Here is an 11445-nt window from a genome sequence, read left to right on the forward strand (position 1 = left end):
CTTCAGTGACTCCATCTAGCCATCTCATCCTCTGCTGTCCCCTTCTTTTGCCCTCAATTGTTCCCACATTAGGGTCTTGTCCAGCAAATCCTTCCTTCTCATTAGGTGGCCAAAGTATTTGAGTTTCATCTTCAGTATCTGGCCTTTGAATTGTGGTGCTGGAGGAGACTCCTGCAAGTCCCTTGGACCGCAAGGCGATCCAACCAGTCAGTTCTAGAGGAGATCATCCCTGACTGCTCTTTAGAAGGCCAGATACTGAAGATGAAACTCAAATACTTTGGCCACCTAATGAGAAGGAAGGATTTGCTGGACAAGACCCTAATGTGGGAACAATTGAGGGCAAAAGAAGGGGACAGCAGAGGATGAGATGGCTAGATGGAGTCACTGAAGCAGTCGGTGTGACCTTGGGTGGAATCTGAGGAATGGTGGAGGACAGGATGGGTTGGCAACGACTTCGCAACTAACAACAACAACATAGAAATTTAATCAACAAGTAGGGGGATTTAGGATAGCAGCAGTCTCAGACCAGGGATACCTGAGTTCAAGTCATGAAAGTCACTGAAAGTGCAATCCTATACATGTTCAGAAAAGGCCCTGCAACTCCCGCATGTTCCAGCCAACCATGCTGGCTGAAGCATTTTGGGAGTTGGGCATTTTTCCTGTCTAAGTTTTTGCAGGATTGCACTCTCAATGGCCTGGAGCCAGTCACTCGCTATGTGCTAGTTTCTAAACTATCTTACAGGGCTTGTGTGCAGATAAAATGTGATGGAAAGACATTTTATCTGTACACAAGCCTGTAGCTGTATGCTTTCTTGAGATATTTGGAAATTAAAAAAATCAAAAAGTGTTATGTATGGCCATTTATTTGCTGATCAGAATTCTGGTTCAGTGCACCATAGCTGCTATCCTCATTATAGTGATCCTGTTCAAATTCTTGGGTGAATTTCATTTTCTTATCCTTAAATGTCATAGCATAGTTACTGTCAGAATCCAGATCATTTTGTGATATTTAGCAAGTCTAGAATTGCTTTAACTGCTTCTCCTGTACTGACAGGAAATGTGGAACCTAGCCTAAAATGTTGTTCTAGCTCATTCAGTGGATTAGGTAGCCTATATTTTAATCTTGGAGCCAATCATATGACATAAACTGTCTAAATATGGATAAGGAAGCATTCCATTGTCTGATTCTCATATGCAAAAGAAAGAAAATGTAGATTCTAAGAAACAGAAAGTGGTTGATTGATCTCCACCATTTGGCAGTTCTGAACAAATGAACTTAATTTATAAGTGCTAGTCATGGAAGGAGAATTTGTTTTAAGTCTGATCATCAGTGGAAGTGGTTTAGGGTGCAGCCAAATTGGGATGCTCATGATCCTCTGACCTCAGAAGATTATGGACCTCCCATGCAGGGTAACCGTAAAGACCTCCTGAATGTTCTTCCCACCCTGCAAAAGGTTTAGCATGCCTCAGGGTAGGAGGAAATGAATTGCCAGGATATGTCATGCTTTGGTGGCACTGGTCTCCTCCTCTCCGAATCCCTGGGAATGTCTACAAAAATGCACCTTGGAGATGTAGCCAGTGCAGGAGGTTCTCCTCATGTGGACTTGCCCCCGACCCCGGTGAGAGTGGAGTGATGTTCCAGCCTGGCAGCTGTGGATCTGAGCAATCCAATGGTCATCTAGGCACTGTCTAGTGTCCAGCTCTAGTGTTGCACTGCCCAACTCTTTCTGAATAGTCATCAAATTCTTATAATTGGGAACCCTTTTTTGTTGGTGCAAGTGAGCAGAAATGCTGGGAAAATTTGGCCCCTTAGTCTGTGGTCATCATTGTTTCCCCTTGGTAAATTTACTTTTCAAAGTTAATTAAATCAATTAATTAAAACATTTCTATGAGCAAAGGCCTCCCTTCCTGGTTGGAACACATTGGCAGTGTACTCTGAACCGGTCCAAGCTCAGCTGCTTGCATGTGCCAATGTACTGTATGTTTGGCTTCCTACCAGACCTCAGCACTTGCTTATCCTGTTCTTCTGTTTGCCCCCTTTCTTCCACTGCATGCCCTTCTTCTATTTAACTTTCTCCTTCTAGAATTTCAGGGTAATATTACCATACTACTTTATCAGCGTTGTGATAGAAATCAATTCAGCACATGACACTTTTCCCAGTAATGAGCTGCAGTGAAAAGAACAGTTTAATCACTTAATGCTAACCCCTCCTGCAGCTGTTAAAATGTTAGGAAAAACAGGAAAGGCCTAGTCAGAGATAGATGATTTTTCATCTGCAGGTTAGAGAGTTCATGTCCACAATGCTACTGCAAGGATTGTACAAAGACACTGTTACTTCCCATAAAATAATGTGGACTATAAACTGCCTTGAAAAATTAAAAGTTAATATATGACATCCAGACCAAACAAGATATATGCCATTTAGTATGGATACAGCAGCATTTTCTGCAACATTTCCAAGCACAATATTTTGATGGCATATATACATAAATATACTTACTTGTTCTATTGTGACTTTGGAAGTCTGGACTTTTAATGCCACCTGTTCTCAAGCATGCCTTATTATTGTCTGGAAAAAAAAATAAAAATGCCATAAATAAATATGGATAAATGTCACGGTCTGACGTTAATATGATTTAAAGAGGCCACTGTGTTCACCTGAAGACATACCTTGCAACAATAACTGAATATGGGCTTTAGTTTTATTTCAGGATTAAAATGTAACTTATCATAAAGATAATCCAGAGTGAATAATTAACCAAAATTAGCTGAAATAAAATAAAAAGCAGAGATGGCTAAATTCCAAATGCAGTGTGTCCAGATTGTATCTACCTGTAAAAAGCACTCTACCTGCAGAACCATATTTACAGAGCCTTGGAAGCAGTGGCACCCAGTCTGGATGGTTAGTCAGTGGCTGTTCTGCTTCCCTGTGACCCAGTTTTAGCACTGGCGCAGATTTCCTTTCTTTGGAGAGACTGACGTGAATTTACCTACATCTTGTAAGCATACAGGTATGCTTGTTTGAGAGACATGCACAACCTGGAGCTCTAAGATGGGCCAGTCAGGCATGATTGCTACCAAACCAACAAATCATTTTCAAGGGTTACCCATTTATTAGTTTAATCTATTTAATTTCTCAAAGAGCACTGTTGCAACAGTGACAAATCAACATACAGAGCTACAAAAATAAATGAACACAGAACAAAACAAAAGGCTCCTGTCAGTCGGAAAAATCATCTCTCATACTTCTCAAAGCCCAGTGCAAAGAAAGTTCACCTTCCTGCCCTTCTGTGCTGCAGCTGTTAAAATTGACTCAGTTCCAACAGGAGATGGTTTTATGGCCTCAGGACCAGGACCAGGACCAGGACCAGGGCTGTAAAGGTCCTGTGTCTGTCATCAGATTCTTATTGTACAAATAGCTGTGAAATGAAGGAGCGCCTGATCTGCCAAATGAAGGCAGCTCTTAGATAAGAGGCCAAACTAGTCATGACATTAAATGCATCTTTGCATTTCATGTGCTTGGAGGGGAGGCTGATAATCACTGGGATTACAACAGATGAGAAACCATTTCCTCTTCTGCTTCAGTCTGGCTAAACATTGCTTCTTTGAAGGTACTATTTGCATTGGGAGCTGTTCTTCCAATGCAAATAGCAGCTTTTGGGGGAGCAATATTTGTCAAGACTGCAGGAAGGACAAATAAAGGGTAAATTTTCCTGTCTGCTAGGGACCTATGAATAATCCATACCATTCAATCTTCTGCTCTTTGCATTTTTTTAAAAAAAGTATACATTAAATGCAAAGATTAATTTGCTATAGCATCTACATTTGGCCCATGATCTCTTTTGTATATGCATTCCAGACTGTGTTCTACAATAAAGCTTACAGGTTAGAACCAACAACTTGACTTGTTGACAAAACAAAGACAGCATATGCTCCCATCTCTTGGCATTGACCAGGAAGTGGGCCAAAACATTTTGCACCAGCTGACCATCCTGAGTCATCTTCCAAAACCGCCTACAGAAAGTCCATTTATATCAGTTAAGCTGGAAATGACAAACCAGTATGGCAAGCTTCCTGTTGATCTATCTTTGCACAGCAAATGTAACTGCTGTAGGTCCCACAGCAACCTGTTTATTGAAAGCACAGCAGGGCCCAGGATACCAGTGGGATTGTGAACCTGTGCTGAAGGCAGACAAATGCCCATTGGCTGTGTCAGTGGTGCTTCAGCCTGGATCAGTTTCGGCTTGTTTATCCTCCTGTGTTTGACCACAGCTTCCAAACAATGATTAAAGGCAAACATGGCAGTTCCTGGGTACTTAGTTTATTATGAGAGAAGAGCTGGGTGTGATCAACATGGTGGTGACACACAATGTCAAAACTCAGGCTTTCTCTCCCAGTGGTTTAATTCATATAAATATTAAAGAGCCTTGGCAAGGACACAGTGACCTTTCAAATGTGCCCAGTTCCATGGGGGCAATGTCTCCAACTGCAAAAAAAGGGCAATGTCTAAGGGGAAGTGTCCTCACTGCTGCTTCAAATGGTCCAAGAGAAGTGGTTTGGCCGGCAGTATCAAAGGTCACTGAGGTCCAACTAAGATCAGCAGGGGAATATTTTTGCTTTTGATCTCTACCAATTATGTCTCCACCATAAAGTCAGATCTGAAGTCAAATTAAATCTGCAAATGCTTTACTGCCACCTATTCCAAAAATTTCCCTGTGATTTTCTTAGGAATGGCTTCAGCATAGGAAAATGACAGAGGATTTTTACATTCAATCTGAGTTCCAACCTGACAACGGAATAAATCTGCATCAACTGAGTGACTTTGTTAGTATTCTGCCCACATCACAGCAGAGCAAATGAGAACAGTCATTCCTCACACTTGTTACAGCCTAAATATCACAGATTGCTGTGGAGGCCAGGGGTTCTTGTGTCATTGGAGCTGCCTATCCACTCTGGCTTGTGGTCTGAACTTTGAAGGAGTTACTCATGGTGCTGATCATGTCCTTAAAGTACAAATGACAACTTGGAGTGGATGCACAGCCCCAGTGACAGACAAGCCACCAGCCTCCACTGCCAGATTTACTGTAAGAACTCTTGTGGAAGGCTTCCTGTTGAAGCACTGCTGGTTGCTTCTTCTGATAGGCTTTCCATCCTGTTTAGAAATTTGCACACTTTTACGTTTACCTACATTCTTTTTCAGAAGACTTTGTATCTTCGTTGTCCTGAAAGAAGGAGACTCCTGCAGAAGAAAAAACATCAAAACTAATATTTCAGTTCATAACAATAGACATCTTTTGTTTACAGAATATAACACTGGTCTCAAATAGATTCTTAAAACTAGCTTTTGTACCACTGTACCTGCATTTTAAACCCTGTTTATTTCCCCTTAACTTCATGCTTTAAAAGTTTAAGATCAGTCTTTCCCTTGTGTTCTTTTTTAAATTTTTTGTTTTGTTTTGTTTTCATTGCTCCCTCCTCCACCTGCCTGGAGCACTAGGACTGATTTGACAGAGATTTGACATTTGGCCTTGTGTAAATGTCAGCTTCCACATGGTTCTAATCTTGTTTTTATTTCAGTCTCTGTCTGCCTGTGTGTGCGTGATTGTGCGTGCTAGAGAGTGGTTCAATGCAATTTGTCAGTTTCTGTGGCTGCTACTTCAATGACTTGCACAAGTGTAACAGTCATACCCAGAGTGAAACAATTTTATTCTGATGAAATCTTTGGCACACTGACCATGAGCCTTGATGTTTTGTAGGATGAAATACAGGTATTCACCACAAATTCCTGCAGCATTTAAAAAGTCTTCTTGAGTCATGCAGCACAGCTGTTGGCCATTTATGTTAAAGTGGGAAAAGGAAATACAGTCGGCATCCAGTTTGTATTGATCACAGCAAAACTGTAGCCACTCACAGACGTCGAGCCTTGTCCAGTACTCTGGGCGAACAGATGTCCAAGAAGAATCACAACCTGTCATAGTGTAAGGAGAAAAAGAAGCTCTGTAAAACTTTGAATGGCTCATTGGTCATTTATTTTAGACAAGTGTTTCAGTAGGTTAGTCCCAGACATTACAACCAAGGTGTTACCTCCTTCATGTATTCTGTAGAATAGTCTGCACTTCATATTTACTACCAGCTTGGTAGTACTACTGGTTGGTGATAGAGTCAGAATGTCATACTATGGCAACAAAATGCTTTTGTGCTATAAAATTTACTCATCCTATAGCAACACACTCTACCACTTGCAGAAGCTATAAAGTCCTTTACTCCCCCTTTTAGAAGAAAATCTTTTTATGACAGAAAGCCTGTGAATAATGGTTCCAATGGACTTGTTCTTCTGGAAGTCCTTTCCACAGTAAGCTGGTATTTTCACAACTAATCCTGGGTGATCAGACCTGCTGGAGTGTTTTGCTGTGGTATATGAACCTGGCACAGATTCTGTATGAGGGATTATTTTTCATGAACAAGCCACTCTGAGAATACAAGGTTTGTTGGAAGGTTGTTTATCCCTGTGATGGTTTCTTGTGTCATCTGAACCTGACAGAATGACTTCGTTGTGGGTTATCAAGCATGGACTGATGGCCAGCTGGCAAGAGTGACAACCCCCCTGCCAATCCTCAGGATCTCCTGCCACCATTTCCTCTCATCCTTTCTTGATGTCCTCTGCCCCATACACCTAAATACAGAGAGGAAGGGCCCCCAAAGAGTGTCCTGAACATGGTCACATTTTTTTCTAGTCCTAAACAAAAGTGCAGGATTGACTTCAGCTACTAGGAAATCTGCATAAGCTTCCCCAGATTTGAAATGTGTGCAATTTCCCCTCCATTTACTGTGATATTTGTATAATGTTCTGTTTCTTACTTTTTCTGTTCTGTCTCAAAATGTGTGCAATTCCCCACCTTGTTTTACTGCTTCATCATGTTATTTATGTATAAATGTTTAGTGATCCAACTGGCAACTTGAGAGGAGGAGCTTTAGGGTAGGATATTATTCTTTCAGAGTAGTGTGAAGCAGTATTTTAAAAAAATAAAAAGCTATTCACCTGCAAGGGTGGCATCAAAGTGGAGGGCATTGGCGAGAGGCGGATATCAGTATGCAGGGATGAATACTGGAGGGGTGGTCTTGCCAAAGAGTGCAAGGCCTTGAAAATGTAAAGTAAAATTTGCAGGGCTTTAGCATGTTTATAATGGCTCAGAAACTCCGTTCCACTTGGTGATCTCATGCTGAAAGAAAGAATCAGCAATCTCAGTGGTCCAGCAGCAGAAAGCATCCTGTTGTAAAGGCCATGGAAAGAAGGAAACAAGGATGTCTGGGATACAAATGGAATCTAGCAGGAGTGAGAAGGATAAGTGCTTTGGACACCCATTCTCACTGGCTGCTGAATTCAGAAGATTCAGAATTGAAATGTGAAGCGGATCAAGGGAGAACTGGGAGGATGAGACATGCTGAGACACTGAGATGAAGTGGGTGGACGTGCTTATAGCAAGGCCAACTTATCTGGCCAAGTAGGCATTTCCTGGAAATACCCAAACTGTTGGTGGGAGGGTTTCTGGGAATGAGGGGTTCTCAGATGGAGACCGGGTGCCCCCAGCTCTGGATCCCATGGCAAGGTGTCAGCAGAGGCAGACCGCTCCATGAGCGGTCTTTGTGAGCCACCCCGAGGCTTCGGCGATGGGTGCAGCATAGAAATGTTATAAATAAATGAATGAATGAATGAATGAATGAATGAATGAATAAATAAATAAATAAATAAATGATCGGTGTGCAGAGAGGAGCCATGCTTGCTTTCAGAGAGTCCCTCCTGAAGGGATGTGCCCCTACTATGTCCATAAGGAGTGTTCCTGGAGGTAAACACGAGATTGGTCTCAACAACCCACTCTGTGCATGCGCAGAGATTCATTCCCTGAGCATGTACTTGACAGCAATATTTATTTATTAGATTTCTAACCCACCGCATTAACCATATTAGCCACACAACAATAAAAACCATATAATAATAAGGAATGTTTTGCAAGGAAAATGGTCTGTGGCTTGACTGCTTCAGGGAGGATCCTTGGCGCGCAAGACGGAGTGTCTGTTAGGTGAGTGAGCAAACAACCAAACTAGCGTGGCTTATTCTCAGCATGGCTTAGCTCACTGCTTCTTAATGTTCTGGTGAACTGTACTAGTCTGGAAATGTGTTAGTACTTGCTTCTACACCTTTGACTTGATAAAGATCTGCTTTGTTAGGAAAAATGCTAAGGCATGTTTTTTTCATAATGGAACAATGCCTGTCAGATCTGGTTTAATTTCCTGGTTTACCTTAGCTTCTAAAAAGATTGGATTATTTTAGGAAGTGCAAAAAGCTCCCTATAAATATATTATATATTTATATTGATTTTATTATAAAATTTAAGCAATGTTGTTAATTGTGAAGTCGTGTCCGACCCATCACGACCCCATGGACAACATTCCTCCAGGCCTTCCTGTCCTCCACCATCCCCCAGAGTCCACTTAAGCTCACACCAACTGCTTCAGTGACTCCATCTAGTCACCTCATCCTCTGGCATCCCCTTCTTCTTTTGCCATCTATTGTTCCCAGCATTAGGCTCTTCTCCAGGGAGTCCTTCCTTCTCATTAGGTGGCCAAAGTATTTGAGTTTCATCTTCAGGATCTGGCCTTCTAAAGAGCAGTCAGGGTTGATCTCCTCTAGGACTGACTGGTTTGATTGCCTTGCGGTCCAAGGGACTCGCAGGAGTCTCCTCCAGCACCACAATTCAAAGGCCTCAATCCTTTAGCACTCAGCCTTCCTTATGGTTCAGCTTTCACAGCCATACATTGCACAAAAAAAAAAAAAAAAAGCAATACAGAACCATAAAAAGGAAAGTAAACTAATTACATGGAATTGAATCTATCAGTTTCAATACATATGAAATGCATGTGTGCACATATGTGTACCTATTTATCTACACACATAAACACAATGCGAAACTTATTCATGGTATACACTTCCGCAGAAAGAAGTAATGATTCGGCATTGCTGGGACATAAGGTTAAAAGAAGCATGATGCACCTCCAGCCATCAGCTGACTTAGACAGACAATTATTAAAAGACATGTTATAGAATGCAACAGACAAAGAAAAGGAATGTTTTCTGTATAAGACATAACCCAAGAATGAGAACCACAGATGGTTCAGATAAAGACATTAAAACAACAACCCTTTGATTGAGTAAATGAAGCAGTCCAATTTTGTATTCCATTCTTCTTAAGGTCCTGTTTGTCCACCCATCTTTCATATATGTATATTTATTCACAGAGTAATCACAAATGAATATACACATTTCATATATGTATATTTATTCAAGATTTATAAAGATGGATCGTGTCTTGATATAACTGATCAGCATCAACATGTGCTCACAGTAGTGAGAGAGAATCTTAAGCTATTAAAATCAGCAGGCCAAACTTAGATTCCAGCAGTATTGCAAATGCAGGCATTGCCATTCAGCCATAGCAAGGAAATTTCATTTGACATGTAAAACTGAGAATGATAATAATTCATCAATGGCACCCACTAATTGATCGTAGGTAATAATAAACTTATTTATCAGTTAACCATAAAAACATTCTTCTACCTGTTTTTACATTAGGATTCTCCCACTGAGTCAGTTTAGCACAAGAAAATGAATCAACATGTAATTTATTGGTCATTATATACCACAAATCTCTAACACCTAAAACTATGGCAACTATTTTAAATGCTGTGAACCTAATATCATCTATTTGGAAAGAAGATTCAGACAGGAAGATTCCAAAAATGACTGAGACTAATTTAAATGGAAAAGACCAAAATTTGCTATAGGTCAGAAAATAGGCATGATAAAATAGACAAAATCTAGAAAACCAACCTATGTTCTTTAACTGGAAGTAACATCTTTTTGGTAGAGGCCCCATCGGTGCGGGTGTTCAAAGATAGGCTGAACATGCACATGGTGGGCATGTCGTGAGCAGAGCCGGCTGGAGCTGGAGGTCAGACTAGATGGTCCAGGAGATCCCTTTTGACTCTCTCTGTTTCTATGTTTCTATCTTTTTCAAGAATAGTTGTGGTAAGGAGGAACTGCCTCCTTACCACTCAAGTTATGAAACAGAGCATTGGACTTTTGAGAGTATGTGCTAGGTAAAAATAGTGAAATCCCATAAATGCTCAAAATATCAAATACAATATTTGCCTTGGGTATATTCACCTTATCCACAGACTCAACTTTAAGGATACGCATCAATCTAAACTACATGCTGTTGTTTGTCAAGTCAGCTCCAACTTATGCTAACCCTATGAGTGAAAGCTCTCCAAAATGTCCTGTCCATGACAGCTCCATTCAACTCTTCCAGTTCAAGACTGTAGCTTCCTTTATGGATTTGATCCATATCATATTTGGTCTTCCCTTTGCTCTTCTGCCTTTGATTTTACCCATTATGATTGTCTTCTCCAGGAAGTCTTGCCTTCTCATGTTGTGTCCAAATCATGACAGAATCACTTTCGTAATTTTTGTTTCTAAGCTCTGGCTTGATTTGATCTAGGACTCACTTGTTTGTCTTTCTGTACTGAAGGGAATTCACAAAGAAATTCTCCAGCAGCATGTTTCAAATGCATCTGATTTCTTCCTGTCATTTTTCTTCACTGACCAGCTTTCGCATCCATACATTGTGATTGGGAATACAATGGTTTGGATGATCTTGACCTTGGTGTATAGTGAGACATCCTTACACATGATGATCTTTTCTAATTCCTTCATTGCTCCCCTTTCAAATCTTAGTCTTCTTTGAATTTCTTGACTGCAGTCTCCCTTTAAATTGATGATTGAGCTGAGGTATCTTTCACAGCTTTGAATTCTTCATGGTTAACCATGAAGTTCTGCAATTCTTCTCTGGAAATGATTTTTATTTTTTAAATATTCAGCTACAGTCCTACCTTTGTACCTTCTGCTTTCACTTTTACCAGAAATTGTTTCATACCATTGCTTCTTTCTGCCAGTAGTATGGTAGCTTCTGCATATCTTAAGTTAGTGATGTTTGTTCTGCCAATTTTCTCTTCTTCCTCTGATTTGACTCCAGCTTTCCTTATGATACAGGAAATCTGTTCTGCATACAAATTGAATAAATAGGGCAATAAAATGCATCCTTTCACACCTTTGCCTGTAGAAAACCATTCTGTTTCTCTGTATTCTTTCCTACCCGTAGCTTCTTGTCCATGATGCAGGTTACACATCAGAACAATCAAGTGCTAAGGTGCACCCATTTCTTTCAGGACCACTTATAGCTTCTCATGATCAACACAGTCAAATGCTTTGCTGTAGCCTATAAAGCATTAGACTAACCCCTTTCTGAAATTCTTTGGTGTACTCCAGTAGCCAATGTATATTTTATTTATTTATTTATTTATTTATTTATTTATTTATTTATTTATTT

The 11445-nt window shown here is 40.5% G+C and overlaps 1 protein-coding gene across 3 annotated transcripts in view; it reads right to left on the reverse strand.

The window, feature by feature from the left end:
* Nucleotides 1-11445, reverse strand: part of ELF5 (E74 like ETS transcription factor 5) — a 17474-nt gene that overhangs the window by 1391 nt on the left and 4638 nt on the right. Inside the window, exons 2-4 of one of the 3 annotated variants that reach the window (XM_044436522.1) lie at nucleotides 5736-5969; nucleotides 5190-5240; nucleotides 2502-2570 (exon numbers count right to left, since the gene is read on the reverse strand). In XM_044436522.1, the coding sequence (XP_044292457.1) occupies nucleotides 2502-2570; nucleotides 5190-5240; nucleotides 5736-5969 (354 nt within the window). The remainder of the gene's footprint in view (nucleotides 1-2501; nucleotides 2571-5189; nucleotides 5241-5735; nucleotides 5970-11445) is intronic. The other 2 variants (XM_044436523.1, XM_044436524.1) reach the window with 2 other exon arrangements.

The sequence above is a fragment of the Varanus komodoensis genome, unplaced genomic scaffold (assembly GCF_004798865.1).
Source record: "Varanus komodoensis strain SLA01 unplaced genomic scaffold, ASM479886v1 scaffold3, whole genome shotgun sequence".
Lineage (NCBI taxonomy): Eukaryota > Metazoa > Chordata > Lepidosauria > Squamata > Varanidae > Varanus > Varanus komodoensis.